The sequence below is a fragment of the Stegodyphus dumicola genome, chromosome 2 (assembly GCF_044657685.1).
Source record: "Stegodyphus dumicola isolate Sdum_Otavi_A_Nest chromosome 2, ASM4465768v1".
Lineage (NCBI taxonomy): Eukaryota > Metazoa > Arthropoda > Arachnida > Araneae > Eresidae > Stegodyphus > Stegodyphus dumicola.
Window position 1 is genome coordinate 145,925,152 of NC_140769.1, and position 15,424 is coordinate 145,940,575.

At 33.3% G+C, this 15,424-nt stretch overlaps 1 protein-coding gene across 6 annotated transcripts in view; it reads left to right on the forward strand.

The window, feature by feature from the left end:
- Positions 1 to 2,666: 2,666 nt before the first annotated feature.
- Positions 2,667 to 15,424, forward strand: part of LOC146998595 (uncharacterized) — a 73,344-nt gene continuing 60,586 nt past the window's right edge. For 4 of the 6 annotated variants that reach the window (XR_015039574.1, XR_015039572.1, XR_015039575.1 and 1 more), the window contains exon 1: positions 2,667 to 5,190. Coding sequence is in view for 1 of the 6 variants with exons in the window: in XM_085811193.1 (XP_085667319.1) it covers positions 5,179 to 5,190 (12 nt within the window). In the remaining 5 variants the exon portion in view is untranslated. Of the gene's footprint in view, positions 5,191 to 9,802; positions 9,958 to 15,424 lie in introns of all 6 variants that reach the window. The other 2 variants (XR_015039573.1, XR_015039576.1) reach the window with 2 other exon arrangements.

The window sequence follows — 15,424 nt, forward strand, 5'->3', positions numbered from 1 at the left end:
TACGCTTATGCTAGAACTTTTATGGAACAAAAGTGCTTAATCATCACGAAGATTAGGTGCGAAATTGGGAGAAAGTGCAGAATCGCCCACTGCTTGCAGCGTTAAGAATTGCACATACATGGTATCATCCATGTATACGTCGATCTATTTTGACTTAAAAAAACATCACAGAATTGCACAAAAATGGCATTGCGTACACTCTTGACTTTATCCATTTACACTGCTAAAGTCCTAGCTAGTAAACTTTATCGCCTTACCAAAATGTCGCCAAACTACCAGTTACCATATTCCAAAGATTAGCCGAAGTTTTAATTTTATTTTTAATTATTGTTAATTTCATTTATCCTGAGTTTGTAAATCTGATTCAAAGCCTAAAATTATACTTTGCGTAAATATATTCTGCTACATCATATTCTAAGAACATTCTGCTATATCCATAAAGGACTTACTAAGGAAAATTTAATGGATTTTAAAAAAGGGTTACTTTACATTCTCTCATACCAAAATTGACTATGTAAGAAACAGCAGAAGAGTCCTTTCATAATAAATAAGTTATATTATTTATGTAAACAAATGAAATTTCTGTGGGAGATTAAACTAAATTATCCTTCAGAAAAAGATTTATCACTCTTTTTAAAAACAGCAGACTACTCTCTTTCTAAGATAACATAGTAAGTTGTTGATCAGTACAATATATAAGAGGTTAAATTTTTAAAAATTTTTGAAATATATAAACTTGAAATTAATGCATACCTGTTTCACCAAATTTTGTTGATTTAGCACTCGAATGCAAGAAATGCTTCTTAGTTGTGGAATATGCATTGTCTTCAAAATGTGCGGAACAAAGACGACTTCGTTATAAAAGAGAAGGTGGCTTCTTTAATATTTCCTTGTCACGTCCAATCAAGTAAATTCTACATGCTTCAAGCCATTGTGCTGATCTATAAAAGTTAAAACAACATGAAATTTACACCTACTTTACACAGGAACACTAGTTTTAAGCATTCATTTAAAATGTAACTTATTACTGTGCAAAACAAATACATATTTTAGTTTTTCCAGAAATTTGACATGTAGATAACATTTAAGTACTAATTTATGTACAAAAAAAATTAATATTTATGCATTTTACTCAAACTAACGTTAAATTTTTAAGCATTCTGCTTATGAAAAAATTCATTTTAGCTGATGCATATATTCAACTAATGCTTCTACGATTTTGTAATATTTACATAAATATTTTATTACTATTGTATATATAATTAGGCTAAACAGATAAGGCAACATTGAATATCACACAAAGTATGTTAATGAATATAACGTTTTCATTTGAAAAGGAATAATTTTTTTAAATAACAGAAAGTTAAAAAAATTTCTTCATCTGTCATACTGTACTTATTTTCATGCATTTTAAATACTTATAACTTAAAATAAAAATTAAATTTTTACCTCTCTGGATTTTTAGGAAACCGAAAGAATTTTCTTTCAGGAAAATACCAAGAATTGGCATTACACACCACACAACGCACATAAGCCTTTGGTGAAGGATCATTTAACCTAAATGAATTATTATTACAAAGATTTAAATCACATCAGTACAGAATATATAAAAATTGAATATAAAAATAAAATATGGATATTTAATAATTAATTTACAGAATACATTTAAGTTTCAAGGTTGAAATAAAATAAAAAAGAGCCAATGAATATCATGACACCAGAATTATGCAGCTAATTTACTTTAATAATTTTATTTTTAAAACTGGAAAAATTATTAAAAAATTAATTTAAAAAATAATTAAAAATTGGGATAATATTGCAGTTCTTAGTAGCAAAAAAATGATATCTGTGAATAGTTTATTATAAAGATTCTTTGATTATAAATAATGCTCAATGTATAGAATTAGAAAATATCATGAACTAAAAAATTGATACCTGGTTAAACGAAAATAGAAGAAGTTGCAATATACATTACATATAACTGCAGGAAAGATCGGATATGAAGAACTGAAATAATTTTCATTAGCAATCATAGTAAATCATCCATGATTGCTTGATTTTATCCTCGCAATTATATACAAATATACTAATTTTGCGTAAGAAGCTTTGATAGAGATTTTTCGAAATACTTCTGATTTCTTTAACAGTAGGAATTATAATTTTTCAATAAAATGTTCCAATGAAACTTTTAACTTTTTAATGCCAACTTAATTAATAATCGTTCATTACATGATATTTGATTACCATCCCATGTTATGGAATGGATTTGAACATAACTCTGGTAATTAAAAAATAATTCTACTATGAAAAGGTATAAGAATTAAATATTTTTACGTACCTTTCACACGCAGGATCACTAGAGCGTGATTCATTATTTTTTTCCATTTCCAAATGTTCAAAATTGCTGAAATCCTCGTGCTTAGCGTTCAATATGGCGCGCTATGACGACTTCTACGATGTTGTTGACAAACTCTCTGGCTCTAGCGCGCATGCGTGAATGAATTTCAGAGAACCTGAATTTACGCCTGTAAAGTTGTCAAAAAAGACACATTTTAGACTCAGTTTTTCTCCGTGGCGTTGCTGTGCAGTCGAAGCTTGACTTCTTCTCACTATAGCTTCTTTGATACGAGGCGCCTTCAGGAAAATGACGACATGCGCAGTAATCTGCGCAGATGTTCAGGGAAGAACCAGGAGGAAACTAGGGTCTGAGGGTCTAGACGCTTGTACATTTCTTCCCACTTTTTCCTCTTTTCCACTCCCATGGGCAGCTCTCTTTCTATTCTAATACTTCGCAAACTGTGTACGGTAAAATGTGAAAACTGTTTAGCACTCTTAAATTAGTAACTTCGAACTTCTAAAGCGCTAGCTAGCAAATGTAGAAGAATCAAAAACTCAAGTGTAGAATATACGACATAATGACCTAAACTTATAAATAAGTACTTATATATTGAGGTAAAAACTGTATTTATGCGAAATGTAATAAATTTATTTTTATTGAAGCTTGGAAATCAAGTCATGCTTATGTAGCACATTATATAAGTCATGCATAATATGGGTAAATATTTTCATCAAGGTGATCACGTCTATATTTGCACAAGGCAATAAAAACTACTGTGAAATATCTAAGAACTACTTTGGGTAAAATTTCAGTTCACCAAACCATTTAATATCCATGTAGAGCATATACATCATCCTTAGGATGTAGCAAGTTGTATCATATCAAACCTTAACTGTATAGCGAAGAAACTTTACATTCCAGTGTAGGTAATCAATTATTTGGTTGGCTTGGTTTGGTTTATGAAAACCACAAATGTAGCCCATTTGGAGGATTTGAACATCAGACCGAACTATCAGTGTTCAACGACTTTACCACTCAGCTGCTAGTGAGCCACCAATCATTTGGAAGAAGCAAAATATTAGAAGAGTTAATGGATATTCATACAGAACGAAAACCTCACGTGTCTGAGGAATGTAGTCTGTCATGTGCTTATTCAAATCCTCCTAGGGATCATCTGAATAAGCTTATGCTCATTCAGACAGGAAAGAAATTACACACATGTGAAATATGCAAGAAGTCATTCACTCAAAAGGCTAATTTATTCAAGCATGTGCTTATTCACACAGGGGAGAAACCTCATGTATGTGAAGTGTGTAGGAAGTCATTTAGTCAAAAGAGTGGCTTATATAGGCATATGCATATTCACACAGGGAAGAAACCTCATATGTGTGAAGTATGTAAGAAGTCATTTACTGAAAAATATCGATTAAATCAGCATATGCTTATTCATGCAGGTGAGAAACCTTATGTGTGCAAGGTATGTAAGGAATCATTTATCGAAAAAGGTACTTTAAAATATCATATGCTTATTCATACAGGAGAGAAACATCACATGTGTGAAATATGTAAAAGGTCATTTAGTCGAGAGCGTAATTTAAATAACCATATGCTTGTTCACTTAGAAGGAGAGCTTCACATGTGTGAAATATGTATGAAGTCATTTAATCGAAAGCGTTATTTAAATAAGCATATGCTAATTCATACAGAAGAGAAGCAGCATATGTGTGAAATATGTGGGAAGTCGTTTAATCTAAAGTATAAGTTAAACCGGCATATTCTCATTCATACGCGAGACAAACTTCATGCATGTGAAGTATGTAAGAAGTCATTTAAAGAAAAACGCGTTTTAAAAGAGCATATGCGTACTCACACTGGAGAGAAACGTCATATGTGTGAAGTATGTAAGAAATCATTTAATCTAAAGTATAATTTAAACCAGCATATGCTCATTCACTCAGGAGAGAAACCCCATGTGTGTGATGTATGTAAGAAGTCATTTCGTGGAAAGGGGTGTTTAAATAAGCATCTGCGTGTTCACACAGGTGAGAAGCCTCATATGTGTGAAGTATGTAAGAAGTCATTTAGTCTAAAGTGTAGTGTAAAAAAGCATATGCTTATTCATACTGGGAACAAACCTTATGGGTGTGAAGTATGTAAGAAGTGTTTTAGTGAAAAGTGTCAATTAAATAAGCATATGCACATTCACACATGACACAAGCCTCATGTGTGAAGTTTGTAAAAAATTATTTCAAAAATGCCATTTAAATTAGCATATGCATATTTATACTCCAGAGAATATTCATAGATGTAAAGTACTGAAGTCGTTTAATTGAAAGGATCACTTAAATAAGCATGTGCTTATTCATAGAAGAGAGAAACGTGATGTGTGTTAAGTATGTAAGAAGTCATTTAGTTGAAAGAATTGTTTAAAGAAGCATTTGCATCTTCACACAGCAGAGGAACTTTCTATGTAAGGTGTGCAAAATATTGAAAGTTGCGAATACTGAATACAGTGACTGATTACTGAATGGATTTAAATAATCATATCTGCATAGGAGAGAAATATCCTGAGTTAGGTAGGTATCGAGTCATTTGGACAGAACAAAAATTTAGAAAAAATTATGTATCTACAGTTAAAAAACTTAATATTTTTTTAAAGAGATGGTAAATTAATAACAGCCTATTGTAGCAGTAAGGACTTGTGCAATGCTGCAAAAGCTCATTATGTGAAGTCAAGACTGAATCAAACATACCAAATGGCAGAATTTATAAGAAATTATAGAAGTACCCACTGTTAGGTTTTGTGGACATTATGCCAGGTTGTGAAAAGCCTTCTGCTCATGTTCTGTGAGGTATGTAAATTGTACTTTGATCAAAATAAATAATGAACTCTTTTTTTTACCATTAGAGAAAAAAATATTGTATTATTTTAATTTTCTCTTCTTTGTGATTCATTGAAGTAACATTAGTATGGTTAATCTTTGAATTATGATAACTTAGCGATTTTTTGACGAAAATTTGGCGACCAACCCTGCTACAGCAACCTGCTAGTTTTGTTTTGGACGCCATTTTGTTTTCACGAAGTAAAGGCATGTTTTCTTTTTTTTTTTTTAACTCTACATTATTTCCAACAATCTGCTAGCCAAATTACTCTTATACTAGAACTTTTATGGAACAAAAGTGCTTAATCATGACGAAGATTAGGTGCGAAATTGGGAGAAATTGCAGAATCGCAAACTGCTTGCTGCGTTTTTAAGAATTGCACATACACGGCATCATCCATGTACACGTTGACCTATTTTCACTTAAAAAAACATCCCAGAATTGCACAAAAATGGCATTGCGCACACTCTTGACTTTATCCATGTACACTGCTAAAGTCTTAGCTAGTAACCTTTATCGCCTTACCAAAATGTCGCCAAACTACTTGTTACCATATTCCAAAGATTAGCACATTAGTATATTTTAATATGGGTATTTACTTTCTGCAGCATGCTTGACGAGAATGTTGATTTGGCACATTTGTGCATTAGTGAAAAACAGATGCTTATGGTTACCAGTCTGCACATATGCATTTATTTCTTCAAGTGTCATTTTTAAAATCTAATAATTTTTGGTTTGTGCTCGTGGTTCGAGCTTCTTTGCTAGTAAAAATTTTTTGCGTTGAATCTTTAGATTATGGTAACTTGGCGATTTGGGGGGGGGAATTTGGCAACCAACCCTGCTACAGCAACCTGCTAGTTTTGCTTTGGATGCCATTTTGTTTTCACGAAGTAAAGGCATGTTTTTTGTTTTTTTTTTACTCAACATTTTTTCCAACAATCTGCTAGTCGAATTACGCTTATACTAGAACTTTTATGGAACAAAAATGCTTAATCATGATGAAGATCAGGTGCGAAATTGGGAGAAAGTACAGAATCGCCCACTGCTTGCCGCGTTTTTAAGAATTGCACATACACGGCATCATCCATGTACACGTCGACCTATTTTCACTTAAAAAAACATCCCAGAATTGCACAAAAATGGCATTGCGCACACTCTTAACTTTATCCATGTACACTGCTAAAGTCTTAGCTAGTAACCTTTATTGCCTTACCAAAATGTCGCCAAACTACTTGTTACCATATTCCAAAGATTAGCACATTAGTATATTTTAATATGGGTATTTACTTTCTGCAGCATGCTTGACGAGAATGTTGATTTGGCACATTTGTGCATTAGTGAAAAACAGATGCTTATGGTTACCAATCTGCACATATGCATTTATTTCTTCAAGTGTCATTTTTAAAATCTAATAATTTTTGGTTTGTGCTCGTGGTTCGAGCTTCTTTACTAGTAAAGTTTTTTTGCGTTGAATCTTTAAATTATGGTAACTTGGTGATTTGGGGGGGGGGAATTTGGCAACCAGCCTGCTACAGCAACCTGCTAGTTTTGCTTTGGATGCCATTTTGTTTTCACGAAGTAAAGGCATGTTTTTTTGTTTTTTTTTACTCAACATTTTTTCCAACAATCTGCTAGTCGAATTACGCTTATACTAGAACTTTTATGGAACAAAAATGCTTAATCATGACGAAGATTAGGTGCGAAACTGGGAGAAAGTGCAGAATTGCAAACTGCTTATCGCGTTTTTAAGAATTGCACATACACGGTATCCATGTGCACGTCAACCTATTTTCACTTAAAAAAACATCCCAGAATTGCACAAAAATGGCATTGTGCACACTCTTGACTTTATGTATGTACACATCGATCTATTTTCACTTAAAAAGTCAAAGAAAATCGACAAAAATCCAATTCTTCTTACTCGTGTAAAAAGTGGCAAACAAATAAGTGGGTTATTCTGCACTTTAGCAGCGAAATTGTTTCTAAGTACTTATTAGCTAAAATCACAGCTAATCTTTGGAATATGGTAACAGGTAGTTTGGCGACATTTTGGTAAGGCAATAAAGGTTACTAGCTAGGACTTTAGCAGTGTACATGGATAAAGTCAAGAGTGTGCGCAATGCCATTTTTGTGCAATTCTGGGATGTTTTTTTAAGAGAAAATAGGTCGACATGTACATGGATGATACCGTGTATGTGCAATTCTTAAAAACGCGGCAAGCAGTGGGCGATTCTGTACTTTCTCCCAATTTCGCACCTGATCTTCGTCATGATTAAGCACTTTTGTTCCATAAAAGTTCTAGCATACGCGTAATTCAGCTAGCAGATTGTTGGAAAAAAATGTTGAGTAAAAAAAAAAAAAAAAGCCTTTACTTCGTGAAAACAAAATGGCATCCAAACAAAAACTAGCAGGTTGCTGTAGCAGGGTTGGTCGCCAAAAAATCGCCAAGCTACCATATTCCAAAGATTAACCAAAATCACGATCAGGATTTTCCGGAAAATGTCACATTACATGTCTCATGATCTCTCATTTCTCTGAGACAAAATAATCTGTGATTCGAACTGTTTACTTCTTAGATGATTGCTAAAGTCCTAGCTAGTAACCTTTATCGCCTTACCAAAATGTCGCCAAACTACCTGTTACCATATTCTAAAGATTAGCCATTTTTTGGCTTTTAAAATAAGTGATTTTTCATTGGTTACCGATCTGTGCATATGCATTACTTCGACCTTTGATTTAAAAGTAGAACAGTTTTTTGTGCGTTCTCTTAGTTCACATTTCAACAGCTAGCAAAGGTTTTTGCTTTTAAATTGTAGTGGTTTTATTGCAGATATTTATCATGATTGTTTTTTTTAGTCTGCTGTCAACTGAAAAGAAAGCTTATAGTTTTTTACAAGAAAAAAGCGTTTTACGAAAAGAAAGAATTTGTGATAATTGGCATAATTTGTAAATACGAAAGTCACTCTGAAATATTTGAGATACTCATAGGTTTTTAAGGTTATTCTTAGGAAATTGGAGGAGTGTTCAAAGTAGTATCATCCAGGATCAATGCATTTCTGTAGGCAGATTTTTCAAAGATTAAATGCTTCAAGCCATTCATTTCTTGGAATTGATGAAAAATGCAAAAAAGCCTCATCTCTTCTTCAGAATGAAAACAATGTCAACATAAGTTCTTTTTTAGATTAAAACATATGGAACTACTCTGATATGCGCCTGAAGTCGCCAAATTTCGCGACGAATATTTTTGGTGAGAAACTTCACGCTGCCATATTACTATCTAAATTTTTTGTCTACATTTCGAACTTTTAGCCTAAAATGTCTCCAAAAACGCGGTTTTCGCACATGCAAAAACTACATTTTCAACATACAATTTAGCTAAAAATCCGAAACAAAAACAAAAAATTTAGATAGCAAAAACGTAAAGTTTCTAACCAAAAATATTTGACAAGAATCCATGTACACAGCAACATGTTTTAACTTAAAAAAAATCTACGAATGGCACAATGTAGGCAACGAACGAATCTACAAACTACGCACACCTTGCTTTAATAAATTAACATAACAACAATAAATTTCAAAGAATACCATGTACACAGCATCCTGTTTAAACTTAAAAAAAATTCTACAAATTGCACAATTTAGGCAAGGAAGGAATCTACGATCTACGCACTCCTCGCTTTAATAAAATAACATAACAACAATAAATTTCAAATAATACCATGTACACAGCGTTCTGTTTCAACTTTAAAAAACATCTACGAATTGCACAGTCTAGACACTAAACAACAAAATAAACTAAAATAAATTTCAAACAATTTAAAAAAACAACAATAACGACAGAAATTCATACTAAAGAACCAATGAACATAACATTCTACAAAATAAGAACAAGGATAAAATAAAATGCACTTACCATGAATTAATGCGTTTTCGAATAGCAGAAATATAAATTTCATACTGCCTTTAACATGCCGCCACGTAATCACTATCGTATTTACATGACAGCTAGACACACTATCCAGAAAATTTATACTATGGTTCACAAATAAATAAAATTACAAATCCCTACTTCTATCATGCACTGCCATTAAAAATAATCTCTCAGACCCTCTTTCCACACTTCCAAATACCCACTACCCCTCAACAGGATAGCCACAATGATATTTCCTTTTGCCGAACTTCAATTCAACAACTACCATTTTATCTTTCCCTCCCATCTTCTCAGACACAGAGGTGAATCAACGAGCTCCAGCGAAAGATTTTTCAACGTCAACAGGGTTGCCATAGACCACGCAGTCGTGCCAAAAACCAGTGCAGAACACATATCGCCACATTTGGTGAAATTAGGGCGTATATTAGAGTTGTACCAAACATATTAAAACATAAACTTTTTTAAATTAAACATATTTTAGATAAAACATAAACTTTATTAGATTAAACATTAAACTTAAAAGTCACATATAGCTAGATTGGATGAGTAGGGTGGATGTTCTATCACTTTGATATGTTTTTGTTCAAGAAACTAAATGGATGACACTTCGTGGTGTATCAGTTAGCTATGACTCTCTTCTTTTCTTCCAGCATGATGATTCCAGATTTGAGCAGTCCTATACTTCTAAAGAAAACTGCATACATTACTTTTTTCATGGCACGTTGTCTTTTCACCATTGCGGGCTTGGAATCATCTTCAAAGAAAAATACTTTACCCTTTTGACGTGTATGAACGTTAAAAAATGGTATGTACGTTTCATCAGTAGTTACAATTGTAGAAATAATGCCGTGGCCACCATCTTTAAGTAATTTAAGTGTGTCTTCACTGATTCTGACACGTTCTTCTTTTTGGTATTCGGTTAAATTATGGGGAACCCAATGGTAAACTAGTTTTTTTCATATGCAGTTCTTAAAGAATTATTTTACATATGGTAGCAGATCCAATATTAAGTTCCTTCTGTATCATTTGGTAGGTGCAGTGATTATCATCGATTAACATTTTCCATATGGCAGACACATTATCCTGGATTATTGCTTACAATATCCTTCCTGTGTGTTCTTCATCCTGAAGAGAGTTGCAACGTCTTTGAAATTCTATAAACCATCTGAATACAGTCGTACGAGATGGACCTTCATTTCCAAATGCTAATTGTAGATATTGATGACATTTTCTTGACTTAATTCCACTTTAAAATCATAGTGTTGTAATGTTCTCATGTCAATTCCATTTTTTTTTTTTTTTTTTTTTTTCTTCCTAAAATTTATTCAGCTAAACTACTTAAAAATGGCCAATAAAAAATCATCATCTAGGCTAAAATAGTTCACACTTTCAAATCTAACTGTTAATTTTTTTTTTTTTTTTGCCACTTATCATCTGCGCGTATTTTAAAAATTTCAGAGTGATCCCCGTGTAAGGTGGGAAAACATCCGTTTGGTTATACAGTGTGCACTTCTAGAAAAGAGAAGAAAAGGTTATTATATCACAAATATCCTTTCTTATGCTTTTCTTCCGTCCTGTGGAGATAAATAAAATGGCAAAACAAAGAACACAAAGGTATGGCCCCACCATTAGCTGGAATCCTATTTAGCACGTCGATTGCCACGCACTTTTCGGATTCCAGTCTGAGAAGCCAAATCGATTTAATCATATTATATTATTAAAAAAACTAATTATAATTTGTAATAATTATTAAAAAGTTTACAAGATAATTTTTTTTTTTTTTTTTTTTTTTTTTTTTTTTTTTGTGGGAAAAAGGGTCCTACGAATTATCTCGTAGTTGGCTTTTGTTAGACAAAGCTCTTCGCAGAGCCACTACGAGTTGATTCATACAGACATGCTTCAACTTGTCACCTCGGTACAGCTAAAACAAGTGCTAAGCGAGTAACTCGTAGTGGCGCAAAAGTGGCAAGTCAAGAAACTACGAGATAACTCCTATTCGGCATCCTGAAGAAGAGCGCTAATACAAGTTATCTTGTGTTGAGCAGTCAAGTGTTTACAGAGTTCATGTTCAGGCACCAAGTAATCCAATATATTGTGTTTAAGGAATATTTAGCAGCAGTTGTTTAACTGTGGCCACCATAAACAGTTTGTAAAAATTAATTTTCCAGTATATATGTTATTTTTTAATAAATTGCTAGCAAATTTGTATACTGTAAAAAATGCTTTAAATCTTATGATTTCGTTTGAACCTAAGCATAATGAGTATAATAATAAGTATAATGAGTATTTTGCAATGAAAAACCTCGTTTTTGCACAGTGGTAATTGTTTGTTTCTTGCAAATCAGCATGCTGCCAAAGGTGCTGCAGAAGACAAGTACATTAATCTTTTCATTTTAATAGTTTCTCAAATAATTTAACCTCAAAATAGTATGTATAAATTTCAGCAATGAGAGCCTATCTTTTCATCTCCACTTCACTACGTAGAAGACACTTATGCATGTACTTTTTCATTTTAATAAAGATATTCCAGATTTTATCTATTATAAATTAAATTCATCTAGCCATCCAATTCAGCTTGGAAACTGAACTCTTCCTTTCCTTGATATTTTATAGTCCCTAATGTATCTGATTTTAGCACTACTGTTTATCATAAACACTTTTCCCTTTGTTTGTTGTCTAAGTTATATCACCTGGCTAAGCAAATTATGGCCTCTTTTTACTATTATGTATTTAGCATTCTCATAGTTTGTTTCTCTTAACCTTTGCTTGCTAATAAACTGTATTATTTGAGATCAGTTGCCACTGACCAAGGATTTTCTTCCATGGTCTTTAATAAAGCCTTTAAAAATTTCATCAAAGAAGACATTTCATTGTTAGAAATAACATTAATAGCCTTGTCGTGCTTCCATTTCATCCTTCCGTCAGTTACATAATTACCCAGATTCTCCAGAAGCTTAGTTTCAAAGCCATTTTCTCGCCTATTAGTAAAATCATTGGTTTGATACATAGGTTCCCCTTCTGACTAATTCTTGGGGAATTTGAAGCATATCATGCCAGTGTGCTTTGAGATATTAAAAAATTAAAAGAACATTACCAAATTAAAAGAACATTAATGTTTCACATAAAGGAACAAGAATCTGATGTGCAGAAAGATGAAATTAGCAGATCTTTGATAGTTAATCGTAGTTGGAAATTTACTGCAATTTTGACGTTAGATCTGCAAAAATTATCCAAGGACATCTTTCATTGGTGAATTAAATTTGTTTAAGCTTCATTCATAAAGAAGACATCCATAAAGATTTATCGTATTTATTTAATGACTTTAATTCCAATCCAGTCCTTGCAAATGTTTTTAAAATTCTCGTAACCTAATTTTGGTTAGAGTAAACTTTAAGATAGCCCTTGTATTATGGTGAAATTGTTTTTGGGAAATTCTGAATAATGGATGTTTTGTAAGTGCTTTTGTGGTGTGTGTTGGCTAACTTTAAGATACCCCTTGTATTATGATGAAGTTGTTTTGGGGGAAATTTTGAATCATGGGATGTTTTGTAAGCGCTTTTGTAGTGTGTGTTGGCTTTATTGTTTAGACGGTAGAATGGCTGAATGCAGTAAGATTAATTTGAAATTTCTGTACAATTTGGAACGAAAGGGGAAAAGAGCGTTAATTGACTGGTCTGTAAATGAAGGTTTACTTAGTAGTCATTATAAGTATCCTGTATGTAGGAAGGACATTGCGTCTAGTCGAACGTAAAAACTGTTTAGATGGATTTGAATGGGTTTGTAGAAAGAAAGGTTCAGATGTGGCGACGCTGATGTACGGATTCGAGTTCAGATACGTTTAGGAAGTTTTTTTATGCTGTTAAGGAATTTTGTGTGCCACAGACTAAAGACGAAAGAACTTCTAAATAGGGTAAGTGGATATTTGCTTTTTGTGGTGTTTAAATGTATAACATGTTTTTCCTTTTTTTATGTTATTTTATTGTTTGGTTTCAAATGTAGTTTATTGCGATTATGTATTTTTGTTTGCCTGTATTGTAGAATTGTGTGCTCCTTTGACTTTTTAAGAGAAAAAATATATCGATATGTACATGGACAAAGTGAAGGGAGTGCACAATGCAAGTTTGTGCAATTCTTGGATTTTTTTTAAAGGGAAAATAGGTCGACGTGTACATGGATAAAGTCAAGGTAGTGCGCAATGCCATTTTTGTCCACTTTGGGGATTTTTTCTAATAGTGAAATAGATTGATGTGTACATGGATACTGAGTTTGTGCAATTCTTTGTCTTGTTAGTTTGGCTTTGTGAAGCGTTGATTTTTGGCGCAAAAATTGCCGTTATGCACGCCAAAATAATACATCAATGAATTGCACAAACTAGGTATACATGTACCACTAAGTTTCGCCAAGACGTACCCTAAAATATACTTTTACCCTAATTTTCCAATTTTCGTTACAATTTCGGCCGACAGATGACATGTTCTTCTCGTTTGTTGTACACTAATAGGGTATAAAAATGACCACTGGCTTTGCAGATTTCCTTGCTCCTGATGAAGAGAAACTTGTACCTCTTCATCAGGAAGTATTGCCCATTGAAATCAATAGAGTTCTCGACTAAATCTATGGTAAACACAAGATGCTTGTTTTGCTAATTTTATGTTTTTTTGGTGGGTTTCTCTTCTTTTTTAAAGATACAATAGTTCAAATCCAAAAAGTAGCTGAAATGGCATTAATGCTTAAGAACATAATTAATGTCAAAATACTTTTCTTCACTAAACAAAACATATAGGAAAGAAAGTTATATGCAAAAGATCTTGCCTGCAGGATTCACAGCAAAAACATGTAGAAGTAACATTTGGTGTGCAATATGTGGACGACGACATTATGCTCTGCTTTGTTCACATTAGAGGAAAGGGTCTAATGAATCCACTTTTCAATCAAATTGTACAGCAAGCGAGTGCCCTACATTGTTTACAGGAGAATCCTCTTTATAGGAGATCTATCTAAAGACACGGTCGCGGACACTTAGCCGATGGGACACTTAACCGACAGGATATTTAGCCGACGCGGACACTTAGCCGACAGGACATTTAGCCAACACAGACAGTTAGCCGGCAAGTACAGTTAGCCGGCAAGTACAGTTAGCCGACAGAACATTTAGCCGACACGGACAGTTAGCCGACGCGTACACTTAGCCGACAGGACATTTAGCCAACAAGGACAGTTAGCCAACACAGACAGTTAGCCGACAGGACATTTAGCCGACACGGACAGTTAGCTGACAGGACATTTAGCCGACACGGACAGTTAGCCGACAGGACATTTAGCCGACACGGACAATTAGCCGACAGGACATTTAGCCGACACACAGAATTCGCCGTCAGGGCATTTAGCTACAGGACAGTTAACTGTCAAGACATTTTGTCAACAGGACAATAAGCCGACAGTGATGTTTAGCTGACGTGTACCCAATAATTATTTAAATTTACAATCAATTACGAAATTTCTCGACTTCTCCATAAGTTCAATATCTAAGTTATTTTTTTCACCTATCAGTAAAATTCAGTTTTCGATTCTTGAAGATCTCATATGTGCTTTTAATTATTGCATTAATTTAGTATTGTTTGATATGTATCGTGCTGTTTGGTGTATATTGGCCAAATTGAAAAAGCGCTGAAATTTCTCTTCAGAGAATATGAATTAAATTTCGAAAGGAAGAATTTTTTTAGCTAAGTATACGGCGGTCACTTAATTACATTTTAACATGGAATCTTCAAAAATTATCCGTAATGCTTCTTCATTTAATCAAATGGGCTCTTTTGAACACTTTCACATGATTAATAATTTCCCTTGTTTACTTAATGATAATAATTTTCCAATCTTTCTCTTCCAGATGCTTTCAAATTTTTAATATCTTTACATTTCATTAATATTTTATTCATCACATCATGTTACCTTCTTTCCCTTACAAAATCGTTTGGCTCCTCCCACTAATGAAATTAACTTTTCCTAATTAACGATGAAGCGAAGCAGTCGCACATATAGGTATCCAGCCATTGCCTTACCCTGTATATAGCAAGTGAAATTACTGAGCATAACCTTTTTCTGTGCTAGCACTAAGTTCAGGAGATTTGAATGCGAAGCATTCAGATACCATTTTATCGAAGTAGGAGGTGATGAGCAATTATATTCGTAGGGAGCAATTATAGTGATTTGGCGGATACTGTATAGGCGTAACTTGCTTGTAGGAATATAGTGTGAGAATTCGCAGTGAGGTG